Source organism: Sorex araneus, chromosome 3 (assembly GCF_027595985.1).
Source record: "Sorex araneus isolate mSorAra2 chromosome 3, mSorAra2.pri, whole genome shotgun sequence".
Lineage (NCBI taxonomy): Eukaryota > Metazoa > Chordata > Mammalia > Eulipotyphla > Soricidae > Sorex > Sorex araneus.
The window spans coordinates 66,391,108-66,411,163 of record NC_073304.1 but is presented as its reverse complement, the minus strand read 5'-3'; the positions used below and the strand labels follow the sequence as shown (position 1 = coordinate 66,411,163).

The 20,056-nt window shown below is 42.4% G+C and overlaps 2 protein-coding genes across 3 annotated transcripts in view; one reads left to right on the top strand and one right to left on the bottom strand.

Annotated features, from left to right (window-relative positions):
- Nucleotides 1-20,056, top strand: part of AP4S1 (adaptor related protein complex 4 subunit sigma 1) — a 52,461-nt gene that overhangs the window by 11,421 nt on the left and 20,984 nt on the right. For both annotated transcript variants that reach the window (XM_055130536.1, XM_055130537.1), the window contains exons 2-4: nucleotides 12,881-13,067; nucleotides 16,051-16,137; nucleotides 18,113-18,181. In XM_055130536.1, the coding sequence (XP_054986511.1) occupies nucleotides 12,930-13,067; nucleotides 16,051-16,137; nucleotides 18,113-18,181 (294 nt within the window). In that variant the 5' untranslated portion in view covers nucleotides 12,881-12,929. The remainder of the gene's footprint in view (nucleotides 1-12,880; nucleotides 13,068-16,050; nucleotides 16,138-18,112; nucleotides 18,182-20,056) is intronic.
- LOC129403377 (60S ribosomal protein L21-like) lies at nucleotides 8,026-9,146 on the bottom strand. Its single transcript, XM_055130535.1, has one exon. It carries the CDS (start codon nucleotides 8,677-8,679, stop codon nucleotides 8,197-8,199), a length of 483 nt encoding a protein of 160 aa, XP_054986510.1. The 5' UTR covers nucleotides 8,680-9,146; the 3' UTR covers nucleotides 8,026-8,196.

The window sequence follows — 20,056 nt, the reverse complement described above, 5'->3', positions numbered from 1 at the left end:
GCATATGGAATACGTTACAGGTAGCTTGCCAGGCTCTGCCGTGCAGGCAGGATACTCTCGGTAGCTTGCCGGGCTCTCCGAGAGGGGCGGAGGAATCGAACCATGGTCGGCCGAGTGCAAGGCAAACACCCTACCCTCTGTGCTTTCACTCCAGTCTTTGACATATATTTAAAAACTGTTCTACCTAGTTATATTCCCCAAAGTTTCATTTTCTTTTTGAGTATATGTAAATATCATTTGAATTAGTTGTGGCCATGTCACTAGCAAAAAAAGACAAGTTCCACTGACTAAATTGATCCATGAATTGACATTTGGTACTTCAATTTTATGTTTATTGCTTCTTGAATTATCTACAAAATTAATTTACAATTACAAGTATAACTTCCATCATTTTTATTTCCTTTTTTGTGGAGAGGGGGGTGGGGAGGCTGCAGGGGTTGGGGCACATCCAGCTGTGCACAGGACTTACTCTTTTTTCTTATTTTTGCTTTTTGGGTCGCACCTGGCGATGCACAGGGGTTACTCCTGGCTGTGCACTCAGGAACCATCCTGGCGGTGCTCAGGGGACCATATGGGATGCTGGGATTCAAACTCGGGTCGACCGAGTGCAAGGCAAATGCCCTACCCTCTGTGCTATTGCTCCAGCCCCCGGACTTACTCTTGACACTGCTCAGGGAATCATTCTTGATGGTGTTTGGGAATTCCAGAGACCATAAGCAGTGCTGGTCATCAGACAAAGTTGGCATTGTGCAAAATAAGCACCTGTACTATCTTTTTAGCCATAGACCATTCATTTTTGGCACCTTAAATTATGGCTATTTCCTTGGGGGGGGGGGTTATCATGCTCAGGGGCTATTTACTTTGTTTTTGGTACTTCGAGATTACTCTCAGCAGAAACCAAAAGCCTTTTTTTTTTTTTTTTTTTTTTGCTTTTGGGTCACACCCTGCAATGCATAGAGGTTACTCCTGCCTCATGCACTCAGGAATTACTCCCGGTGGTGCTCGAGAGACTATATGGGATGATGGGAATTGAACCCAGGTCAGCCACATGCACATGCAAAGCACTGTGCTATATTTCTCCAGCCTGAGACCAAAAGCTTTAATCTAAGAACAGTGGGGGAGCTGGGGCCAGAGTAGTAGTATAGCAGGTAAGGCACTTACCCTTGCATGTAGACAACTGGGATCCCTGGCATCTCGTATGGTCCCCCAAACCCCACCAGGAGTGATTCCCAGGCACAGAGCTAGGAGTAAGTCCTGAGCTCTTCCAGGTTTACCCAAAACCAAAAATAAATGAAAAGAACAGTGGGAGATAAGCTAGGGACAATTTGTAGTGCCTGTGAACTCCAGCCATCAGGTTTGTGGCTGTGCCTACACCACCCACCAGCACCAGAACTGTTAGTCCAGGCTCCCTGTCAGATGACTGATGGACAGTCTGTTCTCAGTTCCTCCAACCCCCGTTCCATACTCACACGATGACTAATGAATACAACTAGAACAAAGTACTTTCAGACATGTCATGTTCATAGCGTATGAAGTCTCATCCTCAGTTTTTTAAACAGGCCCCCAAATATATAAATAAGTTATTAGTTCATCTTACTACTTAGGATAAAAAATTATCTGACACTTGAGCATCAAAAACACAAGGGGCCAGAGAGATAGTACAGCAGGTAGGAGCTTGCCTTGCATAAGGCCAGCCCAAGATTGATCCCCAGCACCACATATAGTCCCCTGAGCCCCACCAGGAGTGATCCTTGAATGCAGAGCCAGGCATATGTTCTGAGCACATCCAGGTGTGGCCCAAATACCAAACAAACAAACTAAAAACACAATAGCCAGGGCTGGGAGGAGAGTACTGAAGGTAAGGAACTGGTCTTGTAGTGCTACTACTGTGGCTACAAACCTCTTAAGTTCCCTGGCATCACATAAGGTCCCCTCAAAACAGCCAGGCATAAATAACCCATAAGCACCAGCTGGTGTGGTCCGAACACCACCACCCCTCTAAAAAAAAAAGCTGAGGATGGAAAGATAGCTCAGTAGGCTTTAATCTCTTGCAACACGTGACCCCTGAGCGCAGAGTGGGGAGGAGCCTCTCTGTCCTCCTTCTCACCCTGTTTGCAAGCCTTGGAGGTTGCCTGGACTTCTCTGAGTAGGCAGAGCAGACGGAGCACATGGGTTGCACTTAGGAGGCCTATGTTCTATCCTTGACATAACATAGTCCCCTGAACACCACATGGAGTGACCCCGGAGCACAAAGTTAGGTGTTGCCCCCAGCACCTCCAGGTGTGGATCCCAAACAAAACCAAAACCAACCACTGTCACTGTATCACTGCCATCCCGTTGTTCATCGATTTACTCAAGTAGGCACCAGTATTATACTCAGCCCTGAGATTTTAGCAGCCTCACCTTACTCGTCTTTCACAACTATTGGAGGCTTTTTTACACCACAACCCACAAAAATACAGTAGTTCTTTTTTTTTGCTTTTTGCTTTTTGGGTCCCACCCGGTAATACACAGGGGTTACTCCTGGCTCTGCACTCAGAAAATACTCCTGGCAGTGCTCAGGGGACCATATGGGATGCTGGGAATCAAACCCGGTTCAGCCGCGTGCAAGGCAAAAGCCCTACCCGCTGTGCTATTGCTCCAGCCCCAGTAGTTCTTTTTTTTTTTTTTAAGTAAAGCTTCCAGCTAACCTCTGCTTTATATAATTTTGGAGGTCTTCTAAACAGTGCAAAGAGGGCCTAGAATTCTCTCCAAGATATCATGTTGTATTTAGTTATCATTATCACCTTAATCTCCTCTGGTCTCAAATAATTTGTCTCTCCTTGTTTTTCATGACCCTGACGGTTCTCCAGATGTTTTTGAGAATGTGCCTTGCTTTACATGTTTAATATAATGTATCTCCTCATTGTTAGGTTGGTATTAGGGTTTGGGGGAGAGTAGCATAAAAGTGAAATTCCTGTCCTGTAAAGTCATAGCATATGATATGACATTGTGATGGGAGTAATAGCCTTCATCACTCCCCTAAAGTGAAGTGTGCCGGATTATTCAGGCATAAAGTTACTACATTCTATTTAATACTCCAATCTTTGGAAGTGAGTGACTAACTCCAACTCATCTTCAAATGGTTAGGGGGATTATATATGATGCCACGGGTGGAAAAGGGGTAATTGCATGTCATACAAGCATCTTAACTCCTGTGCTCTCTTGCTCCTATTCTTTGGATTATAAACCAATAGTAAGTTATTAGTTGTTTATGTTGTTTCAGTTTTAGCCATTGAGTGCCCTTTCAAATTATTTTTTTAAATAGTTTTATTGAGAAAACTCATATCATACAATCACCTATAAAGTACCAAATTCAGTAACTTTTATATGTTCACATTATTTTTTTGTGCAGCTATCAGGACAACTTCATAGACCTCACCCCCACCTCTCCAATCCTGGCAGCCCTTAGTCTGCTTTCTGTCCCTACAGATTTGCCTGTTCTGGATATTTGGCATAAATGGGAATCATATAATATGTTTTTCTTTGGGACTAACTTCTCTCACTTGCCACAGTGTTTTCAAGGTTCATCTGTCTGATCTCTTTTTAATCTTTATTTAGATGTTCCATCTCCATAGTTGTAATCCACATGGGCCTAGAATTTGGTGTACTAATTTTGTGAATTAACATAATTTCACTTAGATTTTCCAATTCTGTAACTCTGTGCCTTTGTTTTATTTTATTTATTATTGTTTTTTGTTTGGGGGCCACCCAGCAGTGCTCAGGGCTGCTCCAGTGGTGTTCAAGGAGCTCAGGCACTTCAAGATCTCAAATGCAGGACCTCAGTATATGAAGCACACACATTATCCCTTTGATCTATCTCCCCAACTCTGAATCTCTCTTTCGGTGGTTAAAATAGATCAAATTGCTATTAATTTAACAGTTAGTTCTCAGTATATAGTATCTGGGCTTGTCTCATTTTTTTTTCACTTGTAAATGATGTTGCTATACACATTTTCACATACATTATTTTTATTTGAGGGGGTTGGGGTAGGGCTACTCCTGGCTCTACTCAAGGATCACTCCTGACAAATGTGGTATAGTATTTTAATTATGCCTTTGGATAGATTCCCACAACTGAAACACTTAAATTAGAAGGTAGAATCGGGCCAAAGAAATAGTATAGCAGGTAAGGCACTGGTAGGTCAACTCATGTTTGATCCCTGGCACCCCACAAGGTCCCGTGAACCCATTAGGAGTGATCCCTTAGGGCAGAGCCAGGGGTAAGCTCTAAGAAGAGCCAGATGTGCTCCCAAAACAAAATGAAAGCAAAATAAGGTAGAATCAGGGGCAAGAGAAGTAGTACAAAAAGGTTTAAAAGTGCTTACCTTGCATGTGGTCAGCCCCAGTTTGATCCTAAACACTACTACATGGTCCCCCAAGCACTGCCAGGAAGTGTCCTCCACCCCAAATACTGGCCAATGTGGCCCAAATACAAAATAAAACTAAAAATAAAGTTGCTGTTCATTCATCTTAACATATAAACGTCTAGAAAAAAAAGATTTATACCTATCTTAAATACTTTGGCTCTGTATATGGAAGGTGGACATGGTTTAGACCAAGAGTTGGAATATTGGGGCTAGAGTGGTAGTACAGTGAGTAGGGCATTTGCCTTGCATGCAGCTGACCCGTTCAATCCCCGGCATTCCATATGGTCCCCCCAACACTGCCAAGAGTAATTCCTGAGTGCGGAGCCAGAAGCAACCCCTGAGCATTGCTGGCTGTGACCCAAAAAGAAAAAAAAAGACTTGGAATATTGGGGCACTTTCTGTGTCTATTGTTTGTAAAAACATGTGATCATTCCTAAAGTTACCTGAAGCTGATGTATTAAACTTAAATTTTCATTTAACAAAACTAATACATGGAGTAAGGCAAAGAGACAATATGGTGAGTTAAAGATAGCATTATATTATTAGTCCTGAGACCAAAATTCAGCACTTAAGTCTATGGCCATGATAAGAAGTTCTTCCATCTGCAAAATGAAGGGCGTGTACATCAGGGATGACAGATACAAGATGCATATGAGCCATACTCTTCTCCCTAACCCATGACTGACATCACTAATCATTCCTGGCATCCTTTGTTCAGAACCTGCAAACAGCATCTGAATCCTTCCCAAAACAGTGCTCACAGCAACTCATACAATAACTCACAGTTGGGAGCCATGTTGGAGTCTGTCATCTGGGATTTGATAATCTGTAAAGACTGCCATTCTGATGCCTGGCAATATACGAACTGAAGTATGAAAATAATAACCAATTCTGTATCTACTTGCGTCATTCCAGTTTCAATTTTTAATAATTTTTTTTGGTTTATTTATTTATTTGGTCTTTGGGCCACACCTGGTTGTACTCAGGGTTCACCTTTTGACTCTGCACCCAGGGATCACTCCTGGGTTTGCTCAGGGGACCATATGGGATCCCAGGGATCACACCTTACCTACTGCACTGTCTCTCTGTATCCTTTTCTTTTCTTCATGTCTTTTCTTTTCTTTTTTTTTTTTTTTTTTTTGCTTTTTGGGTCACACCCAGCGATGCTCAGGGGTTACTCCTGGCTCTGCACTCAGGAATTACTCCTGGCGGTGCTTGGGGGACCATATGGGATGCCGGGGATCGAACCCGGGTCGGCCGCGTGCAAGGCAAATGCCCTACCCGCTGTGCTATCACTCCGGCCCCTCTTCATGTCTTTTCTTAAGGCATTAAATTTATATTATATTAACAGCATACAGTGTTGGGACATCGATCTGTTCATATTGTATTGTGAAGCTTCCAAATTCTCTTTTTTTTTAATCTCTAGGCATCCTAGCAAGCACCATTGGGTAACGCTTCTCCCAGTAGAGTTGTCCTTGGTGGTTGGTTCTTCCTTGACTTTGATTTTTTTTTCTTTTTGGGTCACACCCAGTGATGCTCAGGGGTCACTCCTGGCTCTGCACTCAGGAATTACCCCTGGCCGTGCTCGGGGGATCATATGGGATGCTGGGGATCGAACCTGGGTCGGTTGCATGCAAGGCAAACGCCCTACCCACTGTACTATTACTCCAGCCCCTCATCTTAACTCTTATTGCAACCAGGAGTACCCGTAAGGCAACATTTTCCCTTTGTATCGCATATAAAATTATATACTCTTCAGGGTTGGAGCAATTGCACAGTGGATAGGATTGCCCTGTGCATTGCCAGGTGTGACCCAAAAAGAAAAATAAAAAAGATTATATACTCTTCAATTTTCATAATGATTTTTTTCTTTTTTTCTTTTTTTCCTGAATGCAGAGTCAGGAGTAACCCCGGTGCATCGCCAGGTGTGACCCAAAAAGAAAAAAAAAAAAAAAAGAAAAAAAAATCATTATGAAAATTGAAGAGTATATAATCTTTTTTATTTTTCTTTTTGGGTCATACCTGGCAGTGCACAGCGCAATCCTGTCCCCTGGCGGTGCTCAGGGGATTATATGGGATGCTAAGAATCGATCCTGGGTCGGCCGCATGCAAGGCAAACACCCTACCTGCTGTGCTATCATTCCAACCCCAATAAAGATTTTTTCAGCGGTTAATTTGGGAGGCTACACTCAGCAATGCTCAGTGTCTACTACTGGCTCTGTGTTCAGGGACCTCTCCTAGTAGTGCTCAGGGACTTTATGGGATGCCAGCGATTGAACCAGGTCAGTCACATGGAAGGCAAGTGCCTTACCTGCTGTTCTCTCTCTCTCTCTCTCTCTCTCTCTCTCTCTCTCTCTCTCTCTCTCTCTCTCTCTCTCTGCCTCTGTCTCTCTCCATAATAATGATTTTAAAATAACTTCTTGAAAGAGAATAATAGAGAAGTTAGTGTTCTTCATTTTCAAATCACCTGTCGTAACTTCCGGGCAATAATTAATAGGGAGAATAAAAGCAGCACTTTATGCCAAATCATTAAAAAGCACAGGCTGTTGCAGCCCCACCTCCAGTCATGAGTCTTTCTTCCTAAAAAAAAGAGTGAATGACCACAGGCTTCCCCATGACACAGCTGTCATGGCCCCAGCTGAACTGGTCTCGACACCATCCTATTCTGCCATTGAGTGAACACTGCAGCCCTGGGCTTTGCAGACTGGGCTTGGCTCTCTTTAGCTGTTGGTGTTCAGAGCTGTGAGATCACCACCTGTCTGCTAGGGTTTAGGAGATAAGAAGTGACCTGTGAGGGCAAACTAGAAGAGAAACAGAATTCAGATGTCACCCTCAAAACGACAGCAATTTTTCTGTAAAATGATTCCAGATTTTATTTTTGTTTTATATTTTACTTCTCGGTGTGTAGGGGGTTGACATCTGCCAGGCCTACTAGTGGCTCTGTTTTCAGAGATCACTCTTGGGGAGCTCAAGAGACCATATATGGTACCAGAGATGGAACTCACATTGGCCACATGCAAGGCAAGTGCCTATCTTCTATTCTATCCCTCCGGCCCTATTTTTTCACTTTTTCATAAGTCACCCCACCCAGCGCAGCAGTGCTTATGGGGACCTGGGGCCACTTCAAGCAGTGCTCAGCAGACAGAGTGGGCCTGATGGATCAGGGGTTTAGGGGTGTGGGGGTTGAACTCGAGGCCTCCCACAGATTGCCATATGGGTTCTACTGCCTGACTCTTCCTGGTCCCAATTGCAAATGTTAAAAGGTTATTTAAGAGCTACTTTAATTCTGGTCTTTGGCACTATTGTCGGGTGTATGGGTGAGACGACTCTGATGCCCATGTGGGAGAATTAGCCACTGGCCATCCTATATTATTTTGCACTATTTGAAAATGCATAGTTAAGATGAGAGAAAGTGGGAGTTAACATAACTGTATTTTTATTTATTTCATAAAGAGAAACTGGGGACCAGGAAGACAACCCAGAATGCTAGAGCCCAGGCTCAGCATACTGGAGCCCAGGTTTCATTCCCAGCACCACATGGTCTACTGAGCCCTGCCAGAGTAGTCCCTGAGCACCACCAGGTGTGGCTCCAAAAAGGAAAAAATTAAGTAGAAGAAAAAAATGTCAAAATTTTTAATTAAAATTATATAACTGAAATCCAATCATGAACAACTCTGTAACTATCTCACGGTGACTCAATTAAAATTTTTTTGTTTAATTTTAAATTATTTTATTTTATTTATTTTTTTATAGTCCAGGAGTCTCTTTATTTTTAAACAAACACTTCTCATGCCATGAATTCACAGGGGATGGGCTCCAGCAGCTCAGGTTCCTTTCCATTGGTCCTTACAAAGTGGGCTTCTCTGGGTGGAGCAGGCTGGCGCTTCAGTTGGACCCAAGTCCCTTTCTCTTTGGCTTCCTTCTTTTTTTGATCATTTTCCTTCACCCGTTTCAAGAAGCTGTCTCGACTCTTAGAGTGCTTAATATGCTCAATGCGGACATTAATTCTCTTGGCAAGAATCTTGCCCTTGACTTGCTTGTTAACGACAATGCCAACAGCATGCTGGGCAACATTGTAGACTCTTCCAGTTTTGCCATGATAACACTTGTGGGGCATTCCTTTTTGGACTGTGCCCATTCCCTTTATGTCTACGATATCACCTTTCTTGTATATATGCATGTATGTGGCCAAAGGAACAACTCCATGTTTTCTGAAAGGTCTAGAGAACATATAGCGAGTCCCCCTCCGCTTTCCCTTTGTGTTGGTCATTGGCGATTTACTGGGCGCTGGCGGTTCCGGCCGAAAAAGTTTTTAAATTATTTTAGATACAAATTTGGAGAACAGTGGTTAGGCCAAAGCCAGTGGTGCTCAGGGCTTCCTCCTGGCTCTCTGCTCAAGTATCATAGCTGGGGGGCACTAGGGACCAGCTGATATGGGGGTGTCGGGAAAAGAACCTGAGTAGCCATGTGCAAAGCAAACACCCTATGCACTGTACTAGCACTCCAGCCCCTAGATTTAAAATTATTTTAACTAGAGTTGAAACTACTCACATGAACATCTGAATGAGGAGGACAAGTTCGGGATCCCTGTGTGCATTGTCCCAGAGCTGCACCTCACCCCTGACTGGGTAATCCAAGACTACGGTTACTTAACATTCCTAAATCTCAATATGTTTATGCTTAATGTAGGAATCCAAGAACTGTGATATTTAAATAGCATACATCTAAGTTGCCCAGTAGAGGTCCTGCTAGGATATATTGTAGAGCTTTATTAGAGAGCCTTAACAAATAGTCTATACTATTGCTAATGTTTACTCTTACTACTACTAGACTTTGTTTAATGTAGGCACCATGATTTACAAAGTTGTTGTAGCACTGTAGCACTGTCATCCCATTATTCATCCACTTGCTCGAGTGGGTACCAGTAACGTCTCCATTGTGAGACTTGTTGTTACTGTTTTTGGCATATGGAATATGCCATGGGTAGCTTGCCAGGCTGTGCCGTGCGGGCGGGATACTCTCGGTAGCTTGCAGGGCTCTCCAAGAGGGATGAAGGAATTGAACCCAGGTTGATTGCATGCAAGGCAAACACCCTACCCGCTGTGCTGTCATTCCAGTCACTACAAATATAATAATAATAATAGAATTTCAGGGTCAGAGTTTAGCACAGGGGTTAAAGTGCTTGTTTTGCTCATGCCAAACCTGGGTTCAATCCCTAGCACCTACATGGTCCCTCAATTTTTAAAAAAGACTAAGGACCCTGGTCCAGAGAAACAGCAACAAGTCCTGGCAGACCCCACAGAGCCGGAGATCTCTCCAAGCCCCATACAGAGCCACTTTCACCAGGGCACCCCAGATGGAGCAGGTGCAGTCTCCCCGCCTACTACAGATGGAATCCCTCCGACCAAGAGCTTCCACAAGCAAGGCCCAGGTATACGGGTTCCAGGACTAAATCTCCATGCCACATGGCGGCAGAGGCACTGGGCTGTTCCTCCCCAGCTCCCATCTGCTCATCAGCCTGTCTGTCATACCCACAATGTGTCTCCAGGCACCATCTTAGCATACCAATAGCCCTGGTCCAGAGACGCCCAATTAAATCCCAAAATGGATTAGTGCCCTACGAAAATGTCTCTGGAACCTAACCATTTACAATCTAGGATTCCAGAAGCACGTGGCCATGGCACCCAAGATATTCAAAATGAGCAATGGACAATAAATGATCTAGCATCTGCCCCTGGCAGGCAGGCTTGAATGATGGTGGGAAAATTCAAGCAAAACATAATGCCCAAAAGTAGAGAGAGAGTATTGGGGAAATTGCCTGCCATGGAGGCAGGGTAAGGACTGGGATGGGGGACGGGGGATATACTGGGGACACTGGTGGTGGAGGGTGTGCACTGGTGGAGGGATGGGTGTTCTATTGTTGTATGATTGAATCTCTAACATGAAAGCTTTGTAACTGTATCTCATGGTGATTCAATTTTAAAAAAAGATAATGTGGAGTTCATGCCCAATTCAATCACCTTAATCAATGCTGAATAAATAGCAATTCTCCTACATTTTAAAAAAAAAAGGCTAAGAAAAGAAAAGCTTCATATAGATCACCAGGAGTGATCCTTGGGCCCAGTCATGAGTAAGGACTGAGGACTGCCGGGTGTGGCTCCAATGCCAAATAATAACAACAACAGCAATGATAATAGAATGCCAAGCATATAATATTCCAGCTCCAATCCCTCCACCAGTGTCAGTGTCCCTCCACCAGTGTCCCCAAGTTCCCTCTTCTTTCAATGTTTTTAAGACTAAAGAAAGAAGGCCAGACCATGAATTCTGACCTCTGGACTGCCCAACACCTCCTAATTCCTCTATACTTATATTCCAGCAGGAGTACACCAGATTAGAGGGGAAGAAACATAGATTCAGCAAACAAAAACAATAACACAGAAGGCTCAACTAGCAACAAACAGCTTAGTAAATTCATAGGCAAGGACTTCACAACCCTGTCATCAGATATAACAATATAACAAAAAATGGATTTTCTTTATACTTACTGATTTTAATATTGGAGCTTTGCTAGCTAATTAATTTCAACTCTGGAAACTCCAACAGTTATGGTTTTAGTCTACTTTTTTTTAAAAAAAAAAAGGCTAAGAAAAGGAAAGAAAAGCTTCATATAGATCTTGTCTTCTTTGCACATAAAATAAATATCTTTTCTTTCATTTTTGTTTTGTTTTGTTTTGTTTGGGGGCCATATCCACTGATGCTCAGGGCTTACTCCTGGCTCTGCCTCAGGGATCACTCCTGGCACTGCTCAAGGGACCACCTGGGTTGTCCGTGTACAAGGAAAATACCCTACCTGCTATATTATCTTTCCAGCCCCTAAAGTTTTTAGCATGACCCTAAAGTTATTTATTATTTTTTTAAATTTTTTTTTTAAGAAATTTTATTTATTTATTTATTTTGCTTTTTGGGTCACACCCGGCGATACACAGGAGTTACTCCTGGCTCATGCACTCAGGAATTACTCCTGGTGATGACCCTAAAGTTAATTTTATCTTATGTGACCAGCCCATTTCCCTTCTACCATCTTCCTGCCCTATAGCTGACCACCAAGGTTGAGCAATCCAGGGCTTTCAGATTCCCATATTTTGCTTTTTATTCTTGACACTTTCAGGACCTTCCCACTATCCCAGAGGAAATACCCCTTCTTTGGGAAACCATTGCTAACCCTACTGTGATGTTCCTTATCCTTCCCTCCTTATACCCCTAGATATCTACCTGTCCATTACACTGTTACTTGATACCATTGCTAGGTTTATCTAAAGATCAGAAATCATTCCTTCATTTCTACATCCTCTGCTGCTTGACACACAGTTGGTGCTCAACAAGATTGGTGAATAAATTAAACAGTTCTGAAGGGAAAGAGCATTGACTCAAAAAGGGAAGATCAGGGATACAACTTACTGGTAGAGGCGTGAGGCCATGAGTTTGACCCCTAGCACAGCCCCCCCGTGCTGCATATGATTGGTGCTACCCACGTGGTTTCTAGTGCAACCAAATGTGTGACCACCCACCCACCCCCACCCACATCCCTGGTCATTGGAACAACAAGAAGGGAGAGTTTTGTAAAATAATGAAAATTTAATGTTAGTTATTAAAAACTCATTTCATTCATAAGAACAAATACCCATGCTCTCAGTAGACACTGTATTTGATTTTGGTTTTGTATAGAACACAGTCATTATGATTCTTTTGACCCATCCCTCCTCCTTCTGGCTGTTACCACAGTGACTGCTACTCACACACACTCTCACCAGGGGCCGTACACCTAGTTGTGGTGCTTACACATTTGACCATACAGATGTATGCATGCGCGCGCGTGTGTGTGTGTGTGTGTGTGTGTGTGTGTGTATGATTATGGAATGTGGTTCAAGTGGTGGAATACAGGCCTTGCGTGTTACATGGTGTCTGGGTTCAAACCCTAACACCAAACTACCCCCTCCAAGAGGGAGAACTAGGCTATAAAATGTTACACGCTTCCCAGAGCTTGGTCTTTGGATGTTGGTTGTTGATGGGATTTCACGGCGCCAGGGGGCAGTTTCTGGGTGTGACTGCCTAGCTACTGGAAAATGGGGGACCTGGGTGGAAGAAGACCCAGTCCCAATCCGAGCAGGCTTGGAGATCTCAGCCCCAGGTCATGCACACCTGGGTTCCTCTGCCAGTTCCTTCATGCGTGAGGCTCATCCGAACATGTGGAGATGGGCCTTGAGCATGGCTGTGGCTGGGTTCCGGAGGTCTTTGGCTGTTGGGGCTCTACTCAGGCTCAGGGTGGGGAGGGAAACTCAACTCAGCCCCTCTGAGAGGCAGAGTCTCTTGCCCAGTGCCTGGCTGTCTTCACCCAGCACACCAAAACAATTAAAATAATACAGTTCTTTGAGAAATTTGATCTTGCCTTTTGTTACTCTTATGTCCTTCAGGTTCAAGTTACAGCCACCAGTTGCCTTTAACACGGGGCAGAAGGAGAAAATGATCAAATTTTTTCTCATGGTGAATAAGCAAGGGCAGACCCGGCTCTCTAAGTACTATGAACATGTGGAGATTCGCAAGCGGACACTGCTGGAAACAGAAGTTATAAAGAGCTGCCTCTCTCGGTCCAGCGAGCAGGTCCGTTTTATTTTCTCCTTCTCTCTTCCTCTCAACAGTATAGCAAGTCTGCTATTACTGCAGACATGCTACTCCATGGCCCAAGGACCATCGTGCTGTTTGAATCACACTCTTTCAACAGCTGTTTGGGAACATAACAGACGAAGTGAAATGAAAAAACTGCAGCCTTGTCTTTTTTACATCCCCTTCAGAAAAGTCAAAACAAGGAAACCAGGAAAGATCTTGGGTTCTCCTTAGGTCAGCAGATCTGAGTTCTGTGGAAATGGTAGCTCAGATTCACTCCTGCTAACTTAACTTCTTTTTTTTTTGTTCATGTGAATTCAGCCTTTGGAATCTTAGGAGTGTTTCTATAGCAGGTGGCTTTCTTTAAATCAAAGATGAAGGGCAGATGTCTGGAGTAGAGGGGAACATTTAAGATCTTTTTTGTGCCAGAATATCATAATATAATTCTGTTCAAGCAACAAGAAATTTCTTCTGAAGTTTCTTATGTTAATAAGTAGATGGGAGAAATGGAGGTTTAAATTCATGTGAAATAAGTCTATCCATTGTGCCACAATGAAGGTTAAATACAATCATTAAAATAATGGGAAATTTTTATTTCCAAATTTTTTGGATTATGAAACATTTTACATGGAACCTATCTTGATAAAAAATTTTAGTTGGAGAATTACTTAATTCAGGTCATAAATTTCAAATTCATTGGAAATTTGGAAAAAAAAAACAGGTGAAATCAGGGTGTTGAAATTACCTGCTCAACTTGCCGGTTCTCCACATTTCCCTGCATAGGGAGGAAAAAGTGCTGTGGGAACCCCTGCTAAGTCATAAACTCAACTCCCTCTGAGATCAGAAGTCACACGTTGGAAATGTGTTTCTCTTGGCTTCTGAATTAATTTTCCAGTGGGAACATCACAGAGTCAGTCATCTTTGGCTGACCAGGCACACACTGTTTCAAGTAGTTGTCAAAGGAAACAGAAACTCTTACTGGACTGTGTCAGTTGCCACGTACTTGAAATAAAAGCGGGCACTCCAGCACCATGCCTGTTTGAGTCCTTTGGAACGAAGGCACTCCATAAGTTTGAAGAGTTTTTGCACTGATAGGAGGTTACCTGCTGAAATCTGTGCTTTGGAATGCATATTTGGTATTTTAATTAATAATTTTGGGCATTTTCAAAGTGTCTTAAATTATTTTAGGTTTTCAAAGGAATCCTGTGGGCTTTGGGCATAATTGGGCATTAGATCACACAACTTTAGTTTTGTTTTAATTTTATCCACAAAGGTGCTTTCCACATTCTTTAATGTCTCTTTCAAACTTGTCCTCAGTTTTTCAACTAGGTTGCATTTGTTTCCTTAGCTGAGCAGGTCACATCCTAGTACTAGGGTGAGCCCAATTCTGTAGACTGGGGCTATCGCCTTTTTTATCAACTAATTTTAAATTAAAGACTCAAATTTTGCCTTTTTTTAAAAGAATTCCTTGGTCCAAAGTTGGAAAGCACGAGAGAGGTAATAACATAGTGGTGGAGCAAATGGCTCTTTAAAAAAAACTTTTTTTTAATTTTGCTTTCATAAGGTTGTTCACATTAATTGATTACATTCAATATTTCAATACCAATCCCACCGCCATTACACCTTCCCATCACCATTATTTCAAGTTTCCTCACCACCATTCAAGCCTGCCTGCCAGGGGCAAATGCTAGATTATTTATTTTCTATTGCTTATTTTGAATATCATGAGAGGTCAAGTAGCCGCAAGCTTCTGGAATTCTAAAATTGTAAATGGTTGGTGTCCAAAGACATCACTGTAGGGAGTTAAATGCATTTTGATATTCATTTGGGAGTCTCTGGATTAAGGCCATTGATGTGCTGGAGGCAGATCCTGGGTACGACAGCCAGAATCCTAAGAGGGCGCCATCCTTCCCCGCCCAGGATCCAGCCAGGATCCATCTGGGAAGGGACTGCTTGTTTCAGCTGCCACCATGTGGTCTGAAGTCTTAGTCTTTGAACCAGTGTACCTGGGTTTTGCTTCTGGAAGCTCATGGCCATCAGGGTTTCATCTGGAATGCTCAATAGGCTGGTGTGATCCCTGACACCACAGGGTCCCCTGATAACCACTGGGAGTGACCCCTAAGTACAGAACTAAGGGGTTGGCCCCTCAGCACTCCAAGGTGTAGCCCACAAAACAAAACAAAACACAGTGGGGATGGACAGTGCAGTGCATAGGGCACTTACTTTGCACACAGCTGACCCGATTCAATCTCTGGCATCTCATATGGTCCCCCGAGCACCACCAGGAGTAATTCCTGAGTGGCAAGCCAGAAGTAACCCCTGAGCATTTCCAGGTGTAGCCCAAAAACCAAACCAAAACAAAAATGCTGATTACTGTATTGGGAGGTGTGGCTCAGTGTTAAAGGACCTGTCTTCCATGTGTGAGACCCTGGGTTTAAACCCTGGCCCCACCCACAAAAAATAAATAATATGGTGGTTATTTATAATACTGAGTTCCACACAGAGCCAAATGAAAGAATGAGGAGTACAAGTGAAACCTGAGTGGATACTCAGACTTTTACTTCAGACAACTTGTCTCTATCTCCCTTGCTAGAGGTGTTCTCAGATAGTCCCTACGAATTGTGAGGACAAGGCCAGCAAGGGTTGTCTAACATTTAAAATATTAAATTATTTCTACAAAGTGTGCACAATCAAATAAGAACTCAGAAATTGGGACTGGAGTGATGGCACAGTGGGTAGGGCGTTTACCTTGCATGTGGCTGACCCAGGTTCAATTCCCAGCATCCCGTATGGTCCCCTGAGCACCTCTAGGAGTTAATTCCTGAGTGCATGAGCCAGGAGTAACCCCTGTGCATCGCTGGGTATGACCCAAAAAGTAAAAAAAAAAAAAAAAAAGAACCCAGAAATTATGCGTGCTGTTTTGAAGAAATTCATAATCCTGTCATCCATCAGAACTGATACCCAATTGTGTCTTGTCTAGTGTTCTTTCATCGAATATAAGGACTTTAAGCTGATTTATCGACAATATGCAGCTCTCTTCATTGTGGTTGGAGTTAATGACACTGAGGTAAGATAATAGAGGAGCCTATGAAAAATGCAAGATAAGAGTAATAATTGATTTGTATTCCTCCTTTTTTGTTTTATTTTGAGGCCCCACCTGGCAGTGTTCAGAACTTAGTCCTGGCTCTGCACTTAGGGATCACTACTGACAAGGTTTGGGCATCAAACACAGTTACCAGAGCAAGACCCTGCCCTCTGGTCTATCTCTCCAGCCTCTGTATTGCTCCTTTAATTGACATTTCCTTCCTTATTTGCCTCCCTAAGTATTATCCTGACTCTTCTAAAGGATTGTGGTCTGGAAAGACTGCATGTGAACTGGAGTTATAGCTCCAAGGTGGAGCATGTATTTGTGTGAAACCCTGGGTTCAATCCCTGGTACTGCAAAACAAAACAAAACAAACAAAAACATTTAATAAAAAGGACTAAACAAAACCAGTAAAGCCATGTGCAAGGAAAGTAGCTAAGGTATTTCTTGGATACTACCAGCAGCTAGTAGAGAAGCAGATAATCACAGAATGTCTTCTTTAACCCAAAGCAAGGGTTTTGCCCTTGTTCTGTGATACAGTGGGGCGGCTTAAATAGTGTGGGGCATTAAACTTAACCTGACATATCAAAAGCCAGAGAAAACTACAAATTTGATGGCATTGAGACTACATCTCCGCTAGATGTCACTGTCACTGTCATCCTGTTGCTCATCGATTTTTTTCAAGCGGGCACCAGTAACGTCTCTCATTGTGAGACTTGTTACTGTTTTTGGCATATCCAATATGCCACAGGTAGCTTGTCAGGCTCTGCCGTGCGGGCGCGATACTCTCAGTAGCTTGCTGGGCTCTCCGAGAGGGGCAGAGGAATTGAACATGGGTTGGCCGCGTGAAAGGCAAATGCCCTACCCCTGTGCTATTGCTCCAGCCCTAGATGTAGTTTAGCTTTTTCAGAAATGTAAGTTTCAGGGGTCAGAGAGATGGCTCAAATGGCTGCAGTGCTTGTTTTGAGTGCAAGAGGCCTGGATTTGCTTTTCAGCATTACCAGGTCCCCTGAGTGAACCCTGAGCACTGAACCAGGAGTAACCCTTGAGCATCACCAGATGTAGCCTTACCCCGAAAGAAAAATGTTGGTTCCAGATCAGTAGCACCTATGGCCATGTAACCCTGAAGAAAGGTTAAAACCTAAAATATGTTGAATTCCTGATTGTTTTTCTTTTTCTTTTTTTTTCTTTTTAATTTTTATTTAAGAGCCATGATGTACAAAGTTATTGATAGTTGAGTTTTAGACATAATTCAACACCAATCCCTCCATCAGTGATGACTTCCCTCCACCAGTGTTCCCAGATTCCCTCCCCACCCCACCCTCCACCCCACCCCCGCCTGTCAACTTGACAGGCACATTACAAATTTTCAATGACTGCTGTCTCATACTTCCAGTTTTATTGAATCTGTGTTTGGGATATACGGCAATACCCCTAAGCCATATCACTGGTATAACTGAAGACCTGATGTCTGTTCTCCCATTACTTCTTGTTCTCTCCCCCTCCCTCCCCCCGATTTCTTTCCTTCTCTGATTGTCTCCTATCTAATTGGTTGTTTTTTCTTTTAATTCATTAGCCAAACTTTGAGATGGTTTTTCCCATCTTCACAGATGGGGAAAAAATGTCAGGAAGAACCTGAAAATTTGGCTCAGCTAATTTGTGATAAAATCACGAATTAAGCTTTCAGAACTCTAAATACTCAATCCAGCTTGAATCTGCCTGGATTCATCTTGGACTTTGAGAAAATCTTGGAGAGTAAGGTTTCCTCCATTTCCCCCAGTGGTTTCTGGTAAACAAGCGAGTCACAAAGTTACTCTATTCGTCAGTGGGAGCTACTTTAGTCTCATCTGCTGGCCAAGCCACATGTTCTAAAACCAGGTTGCTGACAGGGCAGCTCCAAGTCTGACCTATGCATGGAACATTCTGAAAAATTGCACCCTTCTTTTTTTTTTTTCAGAATGAGATGGCAATTTATGAATTCATCCATAACTTTGTGGAAGTTTTAGATGAGTATTTCAGCCGAGTGGTAAGTCTGATGATGACCAAAATATGGTTTGGGTCCTCAGTCCAATTTCCCAGATAATGGGACTATATTAGGAGTGTGTGTCCTATAGACCTTTTATATGGAAAAGTCAAACTTCCAATGATGCCATATTTTCTTGACCTTTCTGCTGGCTCATCCAAAGTGTTACAAATCTGTGTGTGCCTGTGGCTTTTATAAAGAAGCAGTTCTACAAAAGTGTTAACATCTGATATCTTCCTCTCTATTAAGAGATTTTGCTCTCTTTCTCTTTCTTCTTTCTTATGCTTCTACTCTTAAAAAAAAAAGACTCTTTTTAGTTTTTTTTTCCTTTCTTTTTAGTTTTTTGAAGCATTTCTATCCAAGCCTTTCTTTTGAGGGTCAAAACCAACTCTTCTTTAGGAAGTAAGAGTTTTCCCCCAGTCTTTTAAGAAAAAAGTTTACTTGTACTGCATTAGCCTTTTAATGATTGAACTGGAAGAGTTAATTTTGTTTGTCTTTTATTTTTTTTCTTTTCCTTTTCTTTGTTTTTAGGGATTCTTTATGTATTCTAAGTATGAATCTCTCACTAAATATTATTTGAAGATATTTTATCCTACTCTTTGATTTTATTTTTATTTTCTTGGTGGTTCTCCTTGAAACACAATAGCTTTTATTTCTGATTAAGTTTAATCTGGGTTCTTTTTATTATGATTTTGGTGTCATATGTCAAAAGGCCTTGCCTAATCTAAGGTCATGAATAGTTACTCCTATTTTTTCTTTTTAGATTTAGTTTTAGCCCTTAAATTTAGATCTGGGTTGTTTGTTTTGGGGGAGCCACACCCAAAGTGGTCCTCACAGGCTACTCCTGGACAGTGTTTTGGAGTCTTGGCTGTCCATGTGGTGCCAAGGATTGAACCCAGGTCTCTGGCATACAAACTTGCAGACTAACCCTTTGAGTTATTGGGTCTTTTAATTATTTTTGTATATGTTATGAAGAAAGGATCTACTGTTGTTCTTTTGCATGTAGCTATTCAATTGTCCCTATACCATCTGGAGAAAAAAACTATTTGTTCCCCCATTGAATTGTCTTGGCACCCATGTCAGAAATTAGTTACCCATACATGTAAGAGTTTATTTCTGAACTCTTAGTTCTGTTTCAATCGTTATATTTGTCCTACTTCCACTACCACAGTTTGATGATTTAGATTCATAATAAATTTGAAATCCCAACAGTCTTTTAAAAAGAGAATCTGTAAGGCCCAGAGCAGTAGTACTGCAAGTAGAGTGCTTACCTTGCAGACGGTGGACCTAGGTTCAATCCCTAGCACCACATGTGATCCCCTGAGCATCACTAGGAATAATCCCTGAGCATAGAGCCAGGAGTAAGTCCTGAGCACCACCTGGTGTGCCCTTGTCCCAAATATATAACATGTATATATTTATTTATTTATGAAAAGAAGAACCAGTAAAGACATTTTACTCAACTACCATAGGCCTTCCTAAGCCATGGCTAGCATTCTTAAGAAGTAGTGAACTAGTGATGCGAGCTGATTTTTCATAGCTGTTTGTTTGTTTAATTTTGTTTTTAAATAAAAGAGGAAGGAAATGTTTCCAAGTTGTTCTTCCTGAGGCAGTCTGCAATATCTGTTCTACAAATAGTTATAATAGGTACACTAAAGCCTAGAAAGGGCAGAACTCATGGTAAGAAGTTATTTGTGGCTCAGTGGCAAAGCTCATGCTTTATATTCATGGAGCCTTGAGTTCAAACCCCAGCAAAGCCCCACATACACACATGCACAAATGCATAGTTGTGTCTTCAACTTAACTCCTCTTGCTTAAAATGAAAGTTGCTAAGGTCCTTCAGTAGTCCTCAATCTTTATTACCTTAAAGCAGTGGGT

Coding starts and splice junctions, on each gene's coding strand:
- LOC129403377 (XM_055130535.1), bottom strand. CDS start 8,679: ATGACCAACACAAAGGGAAAGCGGAGGGGGACTCGCTATATGTTCTCT.